Source organism: Grampus griseus, assembly GCF_964374135.1.
Source record: "Grampus griseus genome assembly, contig: HAP1_SCAFFOLD_299, whole genome shotgun sequence".
NCBI classification, from domain to species: domain Eukaryota; kingdom Metazoa; phylum Chordata; class Mammalia; order Artiodactyla; family Delphinidae; genus Grampus; species Grampus griseus.
In genome coordinates this window covers 227,075-249,333 of record NW_028133156.1, presented here as the reverse complement: position 1 = coordinate 249,333, position 22,259 = coordinate 227,075, and the positions used below count along the sequence as shown (strand labels likewise).

General features: G+C 35.8%; 1 protein-coding gene across 1 annotated transcript in view; it reads left to right on the top strand.

The window, feature by feature from the left end:
- The window catches only part of LOC309817810 (glutamate carboxypeptidase 2-like), a 37,886-nt gene extending 18,197 nt beyond the window's left edge, over positions 1-19,689 (top strand). The window contains exons 7-15 of the mRNA XM_082682096.1: positions 1,344-1,426; positions 3,104-3,167; positions 5,346-5,413; positions 7,741-7,832; positions 10,082-10,172; positions 13,039-13,303; positions 13,577-13,658; positions 17,320-17,412; positions 18,743-19,689. Coding sequence (XP_082538222.1) covers positions 1,344-1,426; positions 3,104-3,167; positions 5,346-5,413; positions 7,741-7,832; positions 10,082-10,172; positions 13,039-13,303; positions 13,577-13,658; positions 17,320-17,412; positions 18,743-18,932 — 1,028 coding nt within the window. The 3' untranslated portion in view covers positions 18,933-19,689. The remainder of the gene's footprint in view (positions 1-1,343; positions 1,427-3,103; positions 3,168-5,345; positions 5,414-7,740; positions 7,833-10,081; positions 10,173-13,038; positions 13,304-13,576; positions 13,659-17,319; positions 17,413-18,742) is intronic.
- Positions 19,690-22,259: the final 2,570 nt, after the last annotated feature.

Here is a 22,259-nt window from a genome sequence, read left to right as displayed (position 1 = left end):
AGAGAAACAGTGTTATCACGTGTTATCTATTTTGAACTCATCGGAGGAGGGATATGTTTAGTTATTTCTCTTTTCATTTTACAAATAAGTTAACTGAGGTTTCCAGAATGAAGTAATTCACCCAACGTTTTGTAGCTGGTGTGTGGCAGAATCAGAGAACTAGGGTTAAAATTCAGGTTTCTGTCTCCCAGTCCACAAAACAGTGATGTCACTCTTTGAAATCAAATGTAAAGGTGCTCTATTCTTTTTTCCACACAGCTATCTTATTTTTTAAGAAAATAGAACTATGGAGACCTGAATTTACATAGCTTGTGAATTAGGTTGTGTTTCATAGTATTACAAAAAGTTTCATGATTTTGCCAGAAGATTTCTGTGGTAAATACAAAACATCACTATGACAATTACAAAGTATGCCAAAAGACTGCAATGATGGAGAATAATAATTAACAGGAGATTTGAATAATGCTATTAATATACTTAACAAAAATGAAGCTCTGGACTCAACAGCTAGAGGGATATATATCCTTAAGCACAAATGAAATATGTACTCAAACAATAACTTACATGCCTGGAACACTTGTTCAGTGCTATATTTATAAATATTATTCCATTTAATCCTCCTAACAATCAAGGAGTGTTATCTTAACTCTGCTCTTCCTGGTATACAGGTGAAGAAACAAGAGGCCTAACAAGTTTGAATAACATTCCCTTGGTCATACTGCTAGTAAGTGAAAGAACCAAGGCTTGAAATAAGATCTTTCTTTAACTTCAAGATCAGTATTTATAACTCCAAGCCATATGACCGTCCTAATGAATGGTGTACTTCTCAGCGGCAGCAGACACTAGTGTTGAGAATGGAGCTTCTGTTGACTAATTCTGGCAGAGAATGGAGTGAAATCACACAACCAGCTGACATTGAACAATTGTTTGTGTGATGCCAACACAGCATGGAAGAGTTGTAAAGGATTTTCTCTCAGTTGTATTGTCTCAGAGCACAGACCACATCCAGCACTTTCTTCTTTCACTCTAGGCAGCTGCAGACCACAGATGACTTCCTAGCATAGGCAATCATTATAAACCTATTAGAATATTTTATGATCTCACAGGATTTTTACCATGTCTGCATTTCCCCCTTTTTCAATACAGATGTGCTCTTTTGTATTGACAGATTAGCTTTAAAATCTTTCCAAAGGAAATTAAGTAAAGATTGTCACCATAATTCACCCTCCTAAACAACCAATGAATTTTTGCTGTTGTTACTCTGCTGGGCATGCTGGGCATGGTGATGTCTTGGCAATATTATGCATTTTCCCAGCTTTTATAAGTATGCATATATATTTCAGGATGGAGGCCTAGAAGAACAATTTTGTTTGCAAGCTGGGATGCAGAAGAATTTGGTCTTCTTGGTTCCACTGAGTGGGCAGAGGTTAGTTGATAATTCGATATAACATACATTTTCATAATAATAAAGCAGTTAGTATTTAATTCACAAGAATGTAAGAATAACTGGTCAATCCAGCCAGAAAATATTCAAACTTTTTTCCAGAAAGTCTGAAGCAACATATTCTTGTTCAAAAATCAACGATAAAATTTTTTTTGTCACTTGAGAACTAAGTGTTGTTTGAACTTTTTTTTTTTTTTTTTTTTGAGGTACGCGGGCCTGTCACTGTTGTGGCCTCTCCCGTTGCGGAGCACAGGCTCCGGATGCGCAGGCTCAGTGGCCATGGCTCACGGGCCCAGCCGCTCCGCGGCATGTGGGATCTTCCCGGACCGGGGCACGAACCCGTGTCCCCTGCATCGGCAGGCGGACTGTCAACCACTGCGCCACCAGGGAAGCCCTGTTTGAACTTTTAAAGCCACTTAATGTCAATTGTGGAAATAATTTGATCTTCGTTGTCTGGGAGTGTGATAGTAGCTAAGTAAATTCACTAGAAACTGGACATCATAATAAGATATAATGTTTTAACTTTTTCAAATTAACTCCTAAAGCTAATTACATTTAAATATTCCTTGAGCTTGTACTGTCTTCCTCATATCATAATGACCTACTGTAAATCATGCTAAAAGTGAAGTGGAATGCCCCACCACAGAATATTTACTAGGCTCCTTGGAAAGTAATTTTACCTGCATGCATTGTTGGCTTTGTGTCATAGAAGTGTTACTTGTAAACATATGCAAAATTAACATTCCATTAACTTCTAGTCATGCTATAAATATTTACTTGTTTCCTATTATCTAAGAATTATGAGAAGCCCTGTAAACTTCAGTTTTCTCTGGGGTAGAAAAAAAAGTAGTTCTCCTGTAGACAAAGATTCATGCTGGCATCAAGAAGAGCCTAAATATTTTGAGGGTGTGATTTGCGTCTTTCATCTTATTTTCATCACCTAGAGCTGTATGTTTTTTCACTTTATTTCTTACAGTCAGGACACTTAGAAAATTGCTTGTTTTGGAGATTCATAATCCACTTATATCAACAAAATCCTGCTATACTTTGTCAGTGTTTTAAAGCTGAGAAAAATGTTTTAAAGTTTTGACGAGTAGGTGGTGTCATAACACAGGAGAACTTAATTTGACGGATTAAACCACAGTGTGGTTAAGAAATCAACTCCCAGGCTTCCCTGGTGGCACAGCAGTTAAGAAGCCATCTGCCAATGGAAGGGACACGGGTTCAATCCCTGGTCCAGGAAGATCCCACATGCCATGGAGCAACGAATCCCATACACCACAACTACTACACCCATGTGCCACAGTTACTGAAGCCTGCCCACCACAACGAAGAACAGCCCGCCACAACTAGAGAAAGCCCTCGCACAGTAACTACCCACTAAAACCAAAGAAATCAACTCCTTTTCCACTCACTGTATTATGAATGTGGATAGTCTCATCTCAAATTTTAGTCTTAAAAATGTTTTGTTTGTTATTTCTTACCAGTGACATTTATTGAAATTCTTTCAAACATACGCTTGAAAATCTTACATGTCAAATTTGGGGTGAACTTGGGCCAACTTAATTCAGAAACCTCCATACAGTAAATGTAGATGTGCGTTTTTTTAGAAAGGGGTTATGGCTATTTGTTTGTTTATTTATTTATTTAATATTATAGGAGAATTCCAGACTTCTTCAAGTGCGTGGTGTGGCCTATATTAATGCTGATTCTTCTATAGAAGGTGAATATTATTGGTTTCAAAGGAAAATATATGATCTTGGTAGTAACAGCAGTTTAGTTCGTAAGTTATGCACTAACTAGGAATGCAAATCCATTAACAAGTGGTGAGGGAATTTGCTGCTGGTTTGTCATGCTCATGGCAGCTGTGAGCTCTAGGGTGCTGATTTGGGCTCTCGAAACAACACTCTATAATTTGTTTGTTTCATCTGGCAGATTACCTTATCTATGGTAGGAATTCAGTGAATATCTCTTAAATGAATAAGTCAGTTATGGAACTAAAGATTTCTATGATTTTAGAATGGGTTAGCAAAAAGGTATGATTTAACTACTGTCATCATAATATCATGCACACAAATTTTGAAAACAAATGCTGATTTCCCAGATTTCATCTTTCACCAAGAATTTTTTCTTCTTAAATATTTTTTCCTTCAATTCAGCAAATATTTACTAAGCACCTCTCTATGCAGTGTACTTTCCAGGATTTCAAAGGAATTAGGGGTTAGTAAAGAAGAGTCTAGTACTCAAGAGTTTAAGACTCAGTATGGATGATAAAATAAATCAGTCTAGGATTCTAATATATGCCGGTACTCTCAGAAGGATATTATCAGACTGATCTTGGAGTTCAGAAGACATAATGATAGAAACGTCAGGAAAGGCTTGAGAAATGAGATAGGCATTGAAGACAGGCCTTTTAGAATGGATTTGCTTTGATAAACAGAGATTCAAACTAAGGGACAATCTCAAGTCGATTTTCAAGAAACTGAAACAGTCCATTTTCACTCACTATACTGTAGCCCCGCACGAATCTTTCTGTCCCTTGACCACATGCAACTTCTCAGCCGTTGCAACTGCTGTTCTCTGTACTGAGATTGCTGTTCGACACACCATCTGTTTAATTCTTATTCTTACAGTCTCCCCAGGAGTGTTATTTTTTTTCTGGGAAGCCATCTTTGTAGCACTCATCACTGCTGTTATTAAGTAATTATTTGTTTTACAAACCCTCTCCCTTTCTAGACTATATTTTTCTGCCAGGAACAGGCAGGATCCTACTTCTTCATTCCTGGATTCTTAATGTCTTATTAAATAAATGGTGTTTGCAACAAATGAATGAATAAATGAATGAAGGGTGGACTTACAGAATATTTTCTTTAGTTTATTAGTAAATCTGCCATGTGTCAGACTGAACCCTGGGTCCCCCACAGTGAGAACAGAGTCCTAACCACTGGACCACCAGGGAATTCCTTATTGTCCTTATTTAAACACACATATGAAGATGAAACACCTTTGCCACACAGAATAAGTACACCAAACATATATTCTTCAAAAGTAGAATAATGTTCTCTCTATTGCTAGTTTTTTTTTTTTAAGACTTGATTTTAATGCATTTTTTTAATCTTTGATTTTTCTGTTTACGTCATTCCCTGGTTTAAAATGCTGCATTGTCTCCCCAGCATTTTCAGGATCAGGAGCAAATAACACACTCATTACTCTGTGATTGGAATACAGCTTGTCTCACTTTGTTTTATATTTAAAATTGTATTAACTGTTCATTTTTCAAATAATAAAATAAGTCATCTATTAGCTTTCTAATGTTAAAATGCAAAATTTACAAAGAAAACAATTTCTACTGAAACCATTCTCAAATAATCCTCTCTTCAAAGGAACCACTGTCCTCAGTCTGAGGTATTTCCATCATGTTGACATTCATATGTAGAATTTAGCCCACACAAAGTACCAACCAATGTTTAAATATAAACATTTATTTAACCCAATATTCCTGTGAGGTGAGTAATTTTATTATCTCTCTTGTATAGAACATTTGCTTGGGTGGAGTAGGTGAAGATGTGGAGAGGTGACCTGAGGTTGTTTCATGTGTGGCACCAAGGGTCATGGTGAGGATGAATTTTATTGAGTGATGAGTTGGAGAGTTTTGATCAGACTTGGGTTTTATTTATTTATTTATTTTTGGCCACATGTGTTGCGGGATCTTAGTTCCCTGACCAGGGATCAAACCCATACCCTCTGCGTGGAAGCGCATAGTCCTAACCACTAGACCACCAGGGAATTCCCCAGACTTAGGTTATAAAGGGATCATTCTGGCTAAGGAGTTAGGAATGGTCTTTGAGTGGAAGAGTAAAATAAAGAAATGAAATAGAAAACAAACTATCTTGTCTTTCAGGAAACTACACTCTGAGAGTTGATTGTACCCCACTTATGTACAGCTTGGTATACAACCTAACAAAGGAGGTAAAAATAATTACATGGAATTTTAAGTTCTACAAATGATGTTTTCTTGAGGTGGATTATTATGTTAAACATCTGTGTTGTTTTATAACTTTTGCCCATTTCTCCCACACCAATCTGAGGCAGTCTATGGAGAGCATTGCGTCTACCATCTCCATTTGAAACCGAGAAAACTGAGCCCAAAAAGCATTAGCCACTAGAGTCACACAACTTGTTCAAGTAGCTGAACCAGGACTTGGTCCTGCGGTTTAACTCCTTAATTTTGAAACTGGTTTTTACTCTTTAATATAATGATACCAATTAACTTAGGACTCTGGAAGAGTTGACATTTCTAACCGATTGAGAAAGAGAATGTGTAAAAAACCAGGTGTTGACTCCTGGGACACCGACTGGGTAAGACCATGTACCCAATTCCTGATTTCCTGCTGTGGGCTTCAGTCCACTGAGTTAAAGTTATTGTAATTCTGACAGCAGCACAACATACTAAATCTGGCAGAGAGGTGGTGCCTGAATTTCTATAGGACCAATAGGCAACTCTTCATTTTAATTATCCTGCCCCATAAAGCCACCGTTCCTAAAGGTAGGCATAAGGAATGTTTTGCATGGCAGATTTTTGCTGTTACTGCTAATTACCTGATTTGAACTGGAAAGGATAAAAAGACTTGCTTATTTAACAGAATTACCAATTGAAATGTAATTACCATGAAAGACAATTATTTCCCTCAGATAGGGATTTTAAATAGATCCTAAACATATTGTTAAGGTTTGGTTTCCCAAGCATGGAATTTAATTTATTAACATCTCCAGTAGGAATAGAAAAGTTTAATTTGACACTAATCTATTCACATTGTTACTTAAGATCTCTGTCAGGTGCCTGCAGTTTTACAATTCCCATGAAGTGTATACAAAATTAAATATCTGAAACATTGTGTCTCAGAGAATTCCCACCATTTATGTAATTTGAGGTCAATGCTAAGGAAGCTTGGCAGTTATATTTGTTTACCAGGTGGATTGGTGGCACCCTGTGACAAATGCAAAAACACTACTTTCTAGGTGAAGTTTGAAATTATATGATGCTTGACAGTTTTGGATTTTTAAAATTCTGTTTTTGTTTGGGGAAGGTGATTCGCGGTATTTCAAATTTTAGTGATAAACTGTGACTTTAGTAATATATTTCTAAATACATAATTTCAAATTCATATTACTTAATAAATGGAGTGGTACTGTCCCTTGTATCAAAGTTTTGTGTAAATTTGTAAGCTTGAGTAAAATTATCTTGCTGCTTTATGTATTGATATTTTATGACTTAAGATGCTGACATAACTTCTCTCTCCCCAAGTTTATATAAATTTATCTGTGTTCCCATCGACCTTTGCACATCCGTCTATTATAGCACCTAGCACATGAATTCCACATTTTTATTTATAGTTCCCACTAGTAGATGGTGTGTAATTTGTATTATTAAACTTTGTATGGCTGACATCTACAAAAAGTCTTCCACAGAATAGGTAGTCTATAAAATCTTTTGAGTTGAAACTGTTAAAAAATAGAGCATAGGACTTTTATTAAATAAAAAATAAAAACTTTTTATGCCATATATTATTCAGTTACAGTTTAGTGAGTATTAGTTACAGTTTAGTGTGCTAAACGTTTTGGCATAACATTTAATGCTCTGAGTTTAGCATTCAATAGTAGGGCATATTGTACTCCCTTAGAATTCTCATCTGTAAAATCTGAAAATGTATTGAAAGCCCTGTGCTTAACACAATTACGATAAATACTCAACTAATTAAATAAGATATTAGTGCATTTGTTTTGTTATGTATTATTTAATGACTTTGACAAACTTGTTGGCACAAAGCAATATTTTAAAAAAAAACAAAAAACAAAAAAAACAAACCTTCCCTTAACCAGCTTGCTTCTTTTCATTTTTTTTTTATAAAAGGAGGATGAATGTGTTTTTGAGAGTAGCCTCCCTTAATTTGGAAAAATAGACCAAAAAAAAAAAAATCTTACAGTGTGACCATTCGTCTGAATACAATGGCTTGGTAATAATTTGGTATAGCTTTCTTTTCCATACACTCCATGTATTTTTTTTTATAATAGGTGCATTATATATAATAACATGAGCATTTTCCTATATTGTGAGAAACTCATTGTTGTAATTCTTAATGACTGCTAATGTATGAATTGCATTCCTTATTTTCCTGAATATAATTTGGCTACTCATTCCCTGGTTAATAGATGTTTAGGTTTTAAAACATCTGATTTATAAGTATTCTCTCTCTCTCTCTCTCTTTTTTTTTTTTTTTTCCTTTTAACTTGTATAGCTCCAAAGTCCTGATGAAGGTTTTGAAGGCAAATCCCTTTTTGACAGCTGGAATGAAAAAAGCCCTTCACCCGAATTCAGTGGCTTGCCCAGGTGAACAAAGAAAACTCTTTACTAAATTCAGTATGGAATTGTGTTGAAAATAAAAGGGTAGTTTCTTTCAACAAATAATAAAAATTTAATTTAAAATTCTCTTATATCTGTTAAAGAAAAAGTGATGCTTAGGTTTACAAATAAAATTGTTACCCAAAAACTGGATCTGCCTCCTGGTGGGTGTCAGCCAAATGGCACAACCAACCCAAAGAGCACTAGATGGAAGGATGTATTACTTGCAGCAAGTAAGGAGAGTACCGGGGATCTTTTCCAAAGCAGTGTCTCCCTGGACAGCAAAATGGGGGAAGTTTCAATTAAGGGTACATACATATTCATGAGGGGGGTTGAGCAGAGGAGAATTCAGTATAGAATTGGGGCAAAGTTTGACAGAGTCCAAACTTTAGTTGATTGAGTTCAGAAAGGGTCAACGTCATCATTCCTTAGGTTTCAGCTGATCTGGGGGTTGAGTGCTCAAGGGGATCCAAATTCTGCAAAACAGCTCAAGAATGTTCTTCAGGCTAATCTTTACCATTGTAACAGAACTGGGAGTCTTTACAACTGATTTATTATCTTTGCTATTGTTACTTCTCTTGCCTGATAAGTCATTTGTTCCTAAATTCTCTTGCTGCCTTAAGATCATTAATGACTGAGACCAGTTCAAGGATAAGCATTGTGGTCAGGCCTTTACCGCAAAATGGCTTAGGCCAAAAATGAGTTGTCTTATGTCAAGAAAGCCATGCCTAGTTCTCTTTCTCCAGGGACCCCCTACCCTATCTGCTTACAAAATATTGCTGTGTGTTTTGAAATTAAATCTGTAGGCCATCAAAATATGGTTCGCTTTTGAGTAGGTAATATATACACATGACACCTAAGTCTGTCCTCTCATCACTGTATAAAGATTCTTTTTTCTGAACATTATACAGTTAACAAGTGTTTTGTTAACTGCATAATGTTATAAGAAGAATATAGGCATCATTTTGGGTTTAGCTGTGTCTTCACAAGCACGGGAAGAGGAATAAATATCTCAGTAGTTTGAGATTAAAGATAACAATATGAATAATTTAAATTTTTAAGGATGGGAATTAAATCTGAGTTATCTGAAAATTTTCTGATTCTTTTAACTTTATCATGTACAACAAATATAGGTAATAAAAAAAGTTAGTGAAGGAAAATATTTTCCAACTTCAATAATCTTTTTCTAAAAAAGCAACATACAATTGTGATATTGTGATTCATAATAAGAAGTGCATATTTGGTCCTCCTGATCTCTTACAGAGCTCCTAAACCCCTGGAATTTTCTAAGTGACAAAGGTGACTTTTGTTATGTTAATGAGGTGATATGACCCCACTTAAGGTGGGGGCTGGTTGTCAGGAGAACCAACCAAATGACTTGAGGGTTGAAACTTTCAGTCTGACCCTCAACCTCCCAGGAAGGGAGCCGGCCTGGAGGTTGACTCAGTCACCAATGTCCAATGACTTAATTGATCATGACTATGGAATGAGGCTTTCATAAAACCCCAAAAGGGTTGGGTTTGGGGAGCCTCTTGGTTGGTGAACACGTGGAGGTGCTGGAAGAGTCCAGTGAGCCTGGACAGGGCGTGGAAGTTCTGACCCCTTTCCCATACCTCGTCCTATGCATCTCTTCCATCTGGCTGCTCTTGAGTTATAACCTTTCATAATAAATTGATGATCTAGTAAGTATATGTTTCTCTGGGTTCTACGAGCAGCTCTAGCAAACCCAAGGAGGGACTCATGGGAACCTCCCATCTACAGCCAGTTGGTCAGAAGCACTGGTGGTGGTTGTGTGTTGGGGGGGAACAGTCTCTTGGGACTGAGCCCTTAATGTGTGGGACCTGACCCTATCTCTGGGTGGGCAATGTCAGAATTGAGTTGAATTGTAGAATACCCAGCTGATGGCCTGGAGAATCGCTTGTTGTTGGTGTGGGGAACAGCCCCCCCCCCGCCGACAACACACACACAAACAGGTTGGAATTGGATCCAGAAACCCAAAAGAACAGTGGTCACCTCTCCCTAAAACAATCTTATGGAAGTAGATATTTTGTGATCAGAATTGACATTCCCCCCCACTTTTTGTGTTTTTTTTTTTTTGCTGCTTATATCTAAAATATATCCAACGCAATATATCTAAAAATTATATTTATAGTATTGAGTGGAGATTAGTTTAATTAGTATTGATCTGTACTCAGTGAAGAAGTTACTCAAATAATCCTGTATTTTATCCCTAAAAGGATTAGCAAATTAGGATCTGGTAATGATTTTGAAGTGTTCTTCCAAAGACTTGGAATTGCTTCAGGCAGAGCACGGTACACTAAAGATTGGGTAAGTCTATCAGTGAGTTCTTCATGGTTAGTTATGAATATATTTTAGCTAAACAAATAATTCTGATCAAAAAAAGCGACTTAAGCACCGTGCTTGTTCCATCTCTGATTATGTTCATCAAATTGAAATTCTTTCAGTATTTTAATTGGTTTCTTCTGATATCAATCTGCATGTTTGTAAATAATATGCTTCTGCTGCTATTTCTTTCTTTTTCAGTTTTAGGTATTTATCCATTTACTTCTTACTAGGAAAGCTAGGCATTCAGTTCTCTTATATCACTTCTTCTACCAACCCCCAAATACTTTCCCTCATCGCATTTTTTCAATATATAGTTGTGCTACCCTTGTTGATTAGAAGACATTTTTTTCCTCCGTGTATCCCTACTTAACTCACCTCAAACTCTTAGTATATTCAAACACATCAGGTGAACTGGCAGACTCCATTTTTCCCGTTGGGGCTCTTCTGCTCCTCTGGGTTCTCTGGTTATTCTTTCTGCCTGTGGCACAGCTCTTGGCTGTGAAATTTTCCCTCACTAAGAAATCTGAGAGAATCTTCATTTCACTCGTAGTTTGGCTTTTCTGTTTCCCAGATTTTTATTCCTTTTTCTTATTTACTCTCCATGTTTTTGGGAGCACATCCTTCAGGCACTTCTTGAAAAGGGTGAATGACAGCTAAACACCTTGCATGTCTGTTATACTACACAAAATTCTTCAATAATTTGACTGGGCACAAAGTTTTGCTTGAAAATTCTGTACCCTTAGAATTTTGACCTCATTGCTTCATTGCCTGTTGAGAGATGTTGTTTGTTCCTTGATCTCTTTCTTTTCTATCTAATTTATTTATTTACTTGGTTGTACCAGGTCTTAGTTGCAGCATGCACGTGGTATCTAGTTCCCTGACCAGGGATCAAACCCCGGGCCCCCTGCATTGGGAGTGCAGAGTTTTATACACTGCGTCACCAGGGAAGTCCCTTGTTCCTTGATCTCTTGCCTCTGTTTGTTTGTTTTTTTTAAATAAATTTATTTATTTATTATTTTTGGCTGCATTGGGTCTCTGTTGCTGTGCGCGGGCTTTCTCTAGTTGCGGTGAGCAGGGGCTACTCTTCATTGTGGTGCGCCGGCTTCTCATTGCCGTGGCTTCTCTTGTTGCAGAGCACGGGCTCTACGCACGCAGGCTTCAGTGGTTGTGGCTCGGGGGCTCTAGAGCACTGGCTCAGTAGTTGTGGCACACGGGCTTAGTTGATCCGTGGCATGTGGCATCTTCCCAGACCAGGGATTGAACTTGTGTCCCTTGCATTGGCAGACAGATTCTTAACCACTGCGCCACGAGGGAAGTCCCACCTCTGGTTTTTTTTAAAAGGAAGATTTTAGTATCTTCTCTTTATGACTGTGTTGCCCTTGGTGTACATGTGTATTATGCCATTTTTTAATACGCTGAGCTGGGAACAAAGTGGACTCTTTGTTCTGGAAACCTATGTATTGTAGGTGTAGGAAATGTTTTTTTCTTTGATTATTCCCTCTTTCCTCTTTCTCAAACCATTATTAATTTGTTTAGCATCTGTAGCATTATTTTCCAATGTCTTTATCTGTTCTTTTGTGTTCTTATCTGTGTCTTTTTCTACATTCTGGGATATTTTTCTCAACTCTGCCATTCATTCATTCTTTTTTATTGTTTCCCTCCATTCCCGTAGTACCTCCTCACCGTGGGTTGATTTTATTTTAGTTTGTGTGCTTGGTATGTATCTTTCAAGTTAAAGACTTTCTTCAAATGTCTGGTCCTCTTTGGCAATGTATCTTATTTGGGAGTGAGACCATAAAAAGCTGATTGAAGCCCTGTATGCAGGGGTGGTTCTTGTTGTAGGGGGGGCCTCACAAGAGAGGGATTGAGAATGCGTGTTCTTGTTGCTTCATTGAGAGCCAACTAACGCAGAGAATCTATAGGTCTTTTGTCTTGGGCTAGTTATTCTCCCCAGACAGAAAATCTTTATAATCTCTTACCATTGGGGCTGGTGATGAGGGTAGATGTTAATATTATCTACATTTTACTTATGAGAAAACTACAGCAAAGAAAGGTTAATAACTTTTGGGTTAATAACCTCCCAGAGTTATTTGGTAATAAGCCATGAAGCCTGGATTCAAACTCTGGCAGGCTAATTCCAGAGTCCCACTCTCAATGCACCACTATATAAAATGTTCTGTTATATCAGTTAAAAAAAAAAAAAAGAATAAGCATCTAAACGATGGGCAAAAGGCATAAATCAGCAACTCAGAATTTGAAAAGTTGTTCTCTCTTGCCTTTTGTGTATGTTCTTGTTTTTTTTATACCCGTCTGAGCATTACTTCTTTACTTAGTGAGATTTTGGATCTACTGCTGAAATCCTCACTGTTCACTCTTTACTTGTCAGCACACTGCTTGTCAGAAAGTTATTCATGGAATTTCAGTCATTAAACGATTTGCAGCATTGCCCTATATAATATTGTATCATGCTTATTTCCTTGCTTCTAATGATTCTCTGTCTTCTTAAATTGTTTTCACCCAAATGCAACATTATCTTGTCTTTATTTCAGAAATATTTCTATTACATCTCTTGTTTTCTTAAAGGCAAGAATGTTAGGTTTTTTTCCAAGGTAATTTTCATAGTATTGTTTATGTTATATACACATACTTTTTAACTGGTGAAAACCTGGGGTGGGTTTTAATATTATATTAACCCTTTAGTAAGTGGCTTATTGAGGTACTTAAATACTTTCCTTTATTCATTGCTGACAGAAACAGTCTTACTAATATTAACAGTATCTATGATACTATGCATTTTATATAAGTTATCTCATGAGAGATATATTTTGTTTTTTGGGTTTTTTTGTAGGCAACAAACAAATTCAGCAGCTATCCACTGTATCACAGTGTCTATGAAACATATGAATTAGTGGAAAAGTTTTATGATCCAGCTTTTAAGTATCACCTTGCTGTGGCTCAGGTTCGAGGAGGAATCGTCTTCGAACTAGCCAATTCCATAGTGCTCCCTTTTGACTGTCGAGATTATGCTGTCGTTTTAAGAAAGTATGCTGATAAAATCTACAATATTTCAATGAAACATCCACAAGAAATGAAAACATACAATGTGTCATTTGGTATGATACCCTTCCTTTTTCAAAATTCACAGTCTGTATGTTTCTATTAATCTCTAAAATGTAATGATCTACCCTAGGCCCATTTATTACTTATTGCTATTCCATATGATCAAATATTTTATGCATATAAATGTATCTTCCATTTCATTGATGCCTGTCTTGCAATATACAAAGTATAAATACCTTGTTAAATACAAAAGAGAACAACCTTCTATATTGTTTCCTTTGCTTAAACTATAGAACAATGCCATTAGGTCCTCATTTCTATTTCAGAATCACTATTTTCTGCAGTGAAGAATTTTACAGAAATTGCTTCTAACTTCAGTGAGAGACTGCAAGACTTGGACAAAAACAAGTACGTTGTATATATATAGATATAAGTTTTGCATGTAATAGATATAATGAAAAAGAAATACTAGCTGACATCTTTGTTGTTGAAGTATCTTTGGAAAGTTTTTTTCTGCTTTCTTTCTCTTCATTCTAACAGGCTATACAGGGCTGCAATATCTCTCAAAGAGATATTTTTGACATTCTGAGTGGCATATGTGCTGTTGAGAAATGCTGGTACCTTCTTTACTACCAACTGAGTGGTAGTTACAAAATTTCCGCCTTAACATTGAAGGTCCTCCACTGTGTGTCCCCATCTTTTTCCAGTTTTATCTCCTGTTCTTTCAACATCTGTAAATCATACTTCAACCAAGCTCTCCTATTCCCAAAACACACCTTCTTCCTCCCTTTTCTTAATGTCATTACCCACACAAAGAGCTCCTAATCTCCACTTCCACCTAGAAAAATTCTCTATATCCAGACTAGCAAATAAGGTAAAGCCATTAGTTTTTTTCCAGATGTTAAGCATTTGGGATTAATTTTTGTAAAATCACAAAAGTAAAACATAATATGAACAAAATTTTAAGACTGGAGAAAAAGAGAATGTTAGGGACAATTCTTTAAAGGTAGAATTTTGAGAGTGAATATCTACTATATATTAAAAATATTGTGACGATACAAATATCAAATCCTTAGAGCCTGATGCAGGAATACATAGAAAGACAAAGAGCAGACAGAACAAAAAATAGACCAATGATATACAAGGATGTATTTGTAATGAAGGATACATTAAAGTCAAATGAGAAAGAAAGGTATTCAACAATAATATTGTATAAGCTCTTTCAGGAATCGATAAAAAAGTGAATTCAAAATCTCACTTCACATTCTATGCAAAAATAAACAACAGGGATAGAAGAAATTTTTAGTAAAAATTGAAATATCTTGGAGGTGAGATTCCAAGTTTAGAAATAACAATGCAATCAGATTTGAGAATATTAAAATGGTTAATAATATGGAAACTGATACTGCAAATCAAAGATAAAAGACTGGAAAAACTCTTTTCCAGAAAATATGGACAGGGGGGTAATATAGATATAATAAAAATACTTTTTTTTTTGAAAATTGATAAGAAAATCAAAAGAACAAAGTTGGAAATATTGGTACTAATCATCAAGAGAAATCATTCAAAAAGAAGATACCACCTGTGCAGAAACAGATAAAAAAATTCAAATTTACTAATAATTCAAAAATACAAATGAAAATAATGTAGTATTCAATTTACTAATAATTCAAAAATACAAATGAAAATAATGTCATACTATTTTCATACCAAATGAGTAGCAATTTAAAACTTGTTTGTACACATTGCTACAGTCAGTACACTGAAGCAGATGCTCTCATGTTTTTCTGATAGCATTGTGAATTGCTTTAAACTATTAAAAATCATAAATACATATCGTTAAAGTTTCTAGGGCCATGACAGGGTTCTTACACTTTGCCATAGTATTTCTATTTCTTGAATTTTTTTCTTCAGGAAAGAGTTTCAAATTTGAGGGAATAAAATGGCTTCTCAGAGAAAGTTACAAATTATAATACCAGATAATTCAAAACAACCTTCATACCTATGAGGACAGAAATTACTAAACAATCAGATGTCCACCCATTTAAACATTTTGTAAAGATTAACACTGATGGTTATAAAGGAAGTATAATAAGATATTTGTAATAAAATGTTAAGCAAACAAAAAGGTCATAAGATTGTACATATACAATATTTTATTGAATATAGAGAAAATCTTACAGAAAACCAATTAGTATGATAATCGTGTTATCCTTGGGTGAATAGGAAGATTTTTTTTCCTTATACTTTACAATTCTTTCCAAATTTTTTATGTGAGTAAAAAATCAACAATTATAAATAAATTTTAGAGAAATGCCAAGCACCATATAGTCTATTAAGCTGATTTTCTATCATTAAATAAATGACGTTTCTTCCTTGTGGAGAACTGCTGTTGGCATGGTATGGTAATCCAGGACACTGAGCTTTCACTTCCTTGAGTATTTCTGTATTTGTCTTACCATCTCTAAATGATAGTTAAGGTACATATCCTGAAACACCTGGAGCCATGCTTTGTACATAATATGAGTAAATGCTGGCTAAAGTAAATTAAAGTAGATGTTGAATTTCTCAACCAAAACTTTGAAATGTGAGGAAGAGACACTTCTTGAATCCTGCTTTTCTTAAATCAATCCCTTAACCCATCAAAGGGTACAGAGTGTTGACTCCCTGGTACTTTTATGCTCACATAGTATTCAACCTCAAGACCTACCTCCTCCAACCCTAGGGAGGCCAGCCTGCTTCTGGTGGAAATAGATCCTGTTTACATACATCTGGTGCTGTGAGCATTTACCTCCCAGGGATATTTCAGATTGAACCCTGCTCTGTACAAGGAACATCCAAATGGGGTGTGTGCGTAACCACATGAATTTTTGTGTTTGTAGCAATGCTTTATGAATTTGGTTCGGAAACCTGTAGCGTCTTATTGAAATTATGGTTCATTCAGTTGCCGCCTTTGTTAGTTTATGAGAACTGCTCACAGGTAAAGTGTATGCCCAGTTTAGCTTTATACTATCGCAAAACCTGAGTCCTTGATGCTAAATAAATGAATGTTGAAAATAGCTCAAATCCAATCTGTGGGACCTTTAATTAGTCTGTCTTCCTGTTGTCAACACAGTACAGTTGAAGGAATAGTACTGAGCTACCACTCACTCTAAAACTTTCTAGTTGTGAACCTGGGCAAGTCATTTATCTACTGAATCTGAGTATCTCATCTATGGAACGGGGCTATTATCCTGCATAACTTGGAGGACTGCTCTGAAGATTAAAAAGAACAAATTTTATAAACATTCAGAATAGTAATGGGCACATTGTTTTATTATTAAATCTAAAAAATAACAAAACTAAGATAAATTTTTATATAAAGTAATTTATGATTCCTTATGGTAATGGTTATTTCTCATTATGACAGACTTAATAGGTTGAATTTAATAACGTTGTTGCCCTACTCCAGGCTTGCTGGTAAATTTTCAGTTGTATTGAGTCATTTTTATTATAGTAACGCTGTACCGCACACTTTGGAATGTGAGCTCTGTGAAAGCCAGAAGTGTCTGATACATAACAGGCATTCAAATATTGTTGAAAGGGTGAAATAAGCACCACCCCTTTTGTTCATGATAGGTTTATCTTTAAAAATAATAATAAAAATATTATTAGCTGTCATTTGGTAAATATGTATAATTCCCCAGGTACCCTACTAAACATTAATAGACTATTCCATTTCAATATTGAAATGACTTCTATGAACAGATGTTTATGAGACTTAAGATGAAAAAAGTCTTGCCTGTATTTGAATACCTAGGTTTATCAATTAATTATTTCAATATAAATAAAAATTACTATATATTTTTTCCATGGGCACATTGAACTTTTTCAGTCCTTTTATAAGCCTCAGCAGAGTAGTATTTTGTAGGATTTAAAAAAATGTAACTATGCATGCTACTGTTCTTAATTTGCATGTTATAGGAAGTTAAAATATATTAGCTGTGTTTAGTTTTGTTTTGAATTTTTAGTTTGCTGAGTAGTGCACATATTTTCATGAAGCTACAACTGTATTCCTTTCCTTTTCCAGCCCAATATTATTAAGAATTATGAATGATCAACTGATGTTTTTGGAACGAGCATTTATTGATCCTTTAGAATTACCAGACAGGCCTTTCTATAGGTAAGGGTAAAAATATGACTCTTTATTTTAATATAATTTTTTTCTTATTTTTTGCCCTGTGGGAAAAATATAGTTGATTTCTTGCAAGCATATAAAAAATTCCAAAATATATGTAGTAAATGATAAATATATTATTTATTTATATAATGTAATATGATTACTACAGATCTTTATTTTATTATCTTTTTTGTTTCTATGTATAAAAGAGTATATGTTCATTGCAGGAAATTTAGAAAACCCAGGAAGTCAGAAGTAGAAAATAAAAATCTCCCCAACTGTACTTGTCAGATATAAAATCATGTTTGTCCTTTGGTATACATAATTTTAGCCCCTCTCTTATTTTATTTTGAATATATGTATATTTATGCGTATACATAAGGCATAATAAAGATATATATTTATTTACTCTATCTCTTAATGTTGACATTTAGTTTTTTTCTAATTTTTGACAATTATAATTATTTCTCATAAACACCAACTGTCCCCAGGTTGATCTTACTAAGTATTCAGAAAGAATTAGATCATTGACCAGCCAGAAACGACCTCATCTTTCTGTTTAGGGATTATCTATGAAAGAATTGGAATTGGGCATAAGGGCATCATCCAAACAGGGTGAATGGATCCCCCTTAGTGGCATAATCATGTTCCTTTCCTTCTTTACCTCTTTACTGTGGAACTTGTCCTTCTCTTCCAGGGCTGTTACATGCACTGGCTAAGCTCCTTCAGTAAAAACATCACCTTCTTCCTAAGTCATGTTGAATGTTTTAAAACTGTTTTGAATGATTCTTCATGCTTGACACTAGGTATTATAACATGACTTCTTTTTTAAATAGGAGGAAAACACAATGATAGGTTGTCTGGTCACAAATGAAACCCTATAATCACAGTTGTGTTACATTTCAGAGGATAGAGTGGTATTTTGAAGTCATCACTTCTTGCAGTGTGCCTTGAGAGTGATCACTTCATCGCCCAGACCTCAATTTCCTCCTCTTTGAAATGATAATCTCAACTCTGTAGAGTTTATTTTCAAGGATTAGAAAAATGATAGGTAAATAATTGAATGCCAAGCATGATCCATAGTAGGTGACAAGCTGTTGTTGCTATCATTGTCATCATTTTTGTTGCTCTGAGACACTTTAAGTCATCTGTCTAAAGTCAAAATATAATTAATTGCCACATATTTCATAGACTAGTCTTTGGAGATTGAACTTGTAAATTTAGTTGACAAGTAGCAATTAGAATTATACAATCCACGAATTGTAGAATGTCCCTGTTTTTTCACTTGTATATATAATTCGAGCAACTGATAGCAAACTATTTTTATCAACAGACATGTCATCTATGCTCCAAGCAGCCACAACAAGTATATGGGGGAGTCATTCCCAGGGATCTTCGATGCTCTGTTTGATATTGAAAGCAAGGTGGATCCTTCCAAGGCCTGGGAAGAAGTGAAGAGACACATTTCTATTGCAGCCTTCACCGTGCAGGCTGCAGCAGGGACTCTGAGAGAAGTAGCCTAAGAAGTTTCTTTGGGGAACACGTTGAATTAGTATGATGTATCACTCAGAAAGAATCATGTTGGATGTACTGATAAACTGAAAAATAAAGTTATGTACATATATATACATATATAGATACAGATAGATACATATATCCACCTTGGCATTCTTTTTTCTTCTCCATATATATCGAATAAGGAAGATGGATGATTTTTATTCTGTAATTATAGAAAGTTATTCTGAAGTTGGACTAAGTGTTGAAATTAAGAACAGAGTAAAATTTTAATACACTTATGTGGCATTATCAGAGAGTCATGTCTAATTCAGCACTTACAAAACTACTCCTGTCACTGCACGTGTAGAAAACATCAGTCTGTTATTTGTTGTGTATTTTTAGAATTTTTATAAATAAAATTGTACCATGTATATTTTTCTAGGACTTGATTTTTTCACTCACTTTTGACATTTCATCCATGTATTATTGTGGCTGTAGGTCATTAGAGTCCACTGACACAGAGCATTCCCTTGCATTGATATAACACTTATGCATTAGCATTTAGTCAAGACAGAGAAACCACACAGAAACATAAACAGAGAAAGTTAACGTAAAGAATAATTAATTACAATAGCATTGGAGCAATGAAGTATTGTCTAGTAAAAGGTGAAAAGAAGTTTAAAGAATATAAGAATTACAGGTACTTCCCTGGTGGTCCAGTGGCTAAGACTCCACACTCCCAATGCAGGGGGCCCGGGTTCGACCCCTGGTCAGGGAACTAGACCCCACGTGCCGCAACTAAGAGCCCGCGTGTTGCAAGGAAGGTCCTGTGTGCCTCAACTAAGACCTGGCACAGCCAAATAAATAAATAATTATTTTTAAAAAAACAGAATATAAGAATTACAGATATATGGAGCAATCACTGTCCCTTGGATTGAGGACTGCAGGAACATGTAGATGTTTCCTTAAAAATAAATTAGGCCATTGTGTAAATCCAATCAAAATGATTTGAGCTTGTGTTTACACCTAAGATAACCTAATCTTCTCTAACGTACAATATCCTAAGAAAAGTCTAGTCTTTGGAAATTCTACAAAAGGCCTAAAGAATACAATTCACAGTATCCAGAAAATAAAGAACTTCACTGGTGGACATTAAGATGCCAAGTACAGATGCCAATGAGTCCTCTCTTACAAAGCAAACAGACTGGCTGATTTTGACAACTTTTCCTCTAAAATTATCATGAGACTGTTTATAATGCTCATCTATTGCTATGGAATTTGGAGATAGTGGGTTCCAATCCACCCTCTTTTCCTAAGACTGCTTGAAATTGTTCTGTCACCTGAGGATTTGAAAACAATGTGTCTCCCATGTAATAGGTGGTTTGTCTAATTCCATAATGCCTAATAGGGTAGCCACATGTAGATATCAAGCTCTTGAAATGTGACTACTTTGAATTGAGCTGTGCTGTCAATATGAAATGCATGCTGGACATCAAAAACTTAGTATAGAAAAAAGAATGTAAAATAGCTCATTAATATTTTCAATATTATTTATATTTTTAATGATAATTTTTGAATATATTTAAGTATATTATTGAAATTCATTTCAAATGTTTTTAATTACCTTTTATGATGTGGACACTAAGAAGTTTAAAAATACATATATGGTTCAGATTATATTTCCATAAAAATTTTATTATTATTTTATTCTTTAAATCTTTTTTGCATTAAGCATTTCAGTTGTATTTTATTAAATCTTGTGATTAATGTTTTGAAAAATTGTTTTGTGTTTGCCTTATCTTTCTAACTATACAGTAAGTTTTCTGGGGGAGAAGGCTCAGCTATCTTGTTTTGGTTCACCTACCATACGTGAAAGGCAAAAGTAAGTGTTTCATATAGATTGGATGATTGTGTTGAATCAATTGAGAACACAGGTAGTGAAATGCAATACTTTGCATATCTTTAACACCTTTAGTTTATAGACGTATCTTTAAATAAATTTCAACAAGTTTAAATAAATATTTAAACTTGTTGATTGACAACTCAGAGTTATATGTAAATCAAAAACTCTGGGGAAAAGAAGAGCAAAAATATTATGGTCTCTCAGAAACACAAATAGGGCACCCTTAGTCCAGTTTAGAAGAGATTATTGCATTTATTCATTTTATAAGAGACAATTTGTTACCTGGAGTTGATTCACATTATAACTTGTGGTCTTGGAGAGTGACCTGTGCTTGCACACAGGCTTCTTGGTGGTGGCAGCAGCAGCCTTAGCGTCTCATGCCCGTCTCTGGGGTCCTCGCTGTTAGCCGCAGCTCTCGCCCGTCTCTGGAGCTTCTTTAAGCAGCGCTCTTAATCCCCTCTCCTCGCACACCAGGAAACAAAGAGGGAAGAAAAAATCTCTTGCCTCTTCGGCAGGTCCAGACTTTTTCCTGGACTCCCTCTCTCCCTGAGCTCCAACCGAAGCCTGAGCCTCATCTCCCAGCCCCGCCCGTCCCCACGTGTGAGCAGATAAGCCTCTCTGGCTGGTGAGTGCTGGTCGGCACCGATCCTCTGTGCGGAAATCTCTCCGCTTTGCCCTCCGCACCCCTGTTGCTGCGCTCTCCTCCGAGGCTCCGAAGCTTCCTCTCTCCGTCACCCGCAGTCTCCGCCTGCGAAGGGCCTTCCTAGTGTGTGGAAACTTTTCCTCCTTCACAGCTCCCTCCCACTGGTGCAGGTCCCATCCCTATTCTTTTGTCTCTGTTTTTTCTTTTTTCTTTTGCCCTACCCAGGTACTTGGGGAGTTTCTTGCCTTTTGGGAGGTCTGAGGTCTTCTGCCAGTGATCAGTGGGTGTTCTATAGGAGCAGTTCCATGTGTAGAAGTATTTCTGATGTATCTGTGGGGAGGAAGGTGATCTCCGCATCTTACTCTTCTGCCATCTTCCTCCTCTAATGAGAAGATAAACAAAATTGATAAACCATTAGCCAGATTCATCAAGAAAAAGAGGGAGAGGACTCAAATCAAAATTAGAAATGAAAAAGGAGAAGTTACAACAGATACCGCAGAAATACAAAGCATCCTAAGAGACTACTACAAGCAACTTTATGCCAATAAAAGGGACAACCTGGAAGAAATGGACACATTTTTAGAAAGGTTTAACCTTCCAAGACTGAAACAGGAGGAAATAGAAAATATGAGCAGAAAAATCACAAGTAATGATATTAAAACTGTGATTAAAAATCTTCCAACAAACAGAAGTCCAGGACCAAATGGCTTCACAGGTGAATTCAATCCAACATTTAGAGAAGAGCAAACACCTATCCTTCTCAAACTCTTCCAAAAAATTGCATAGGAAGGAACACTCCCAAACTCA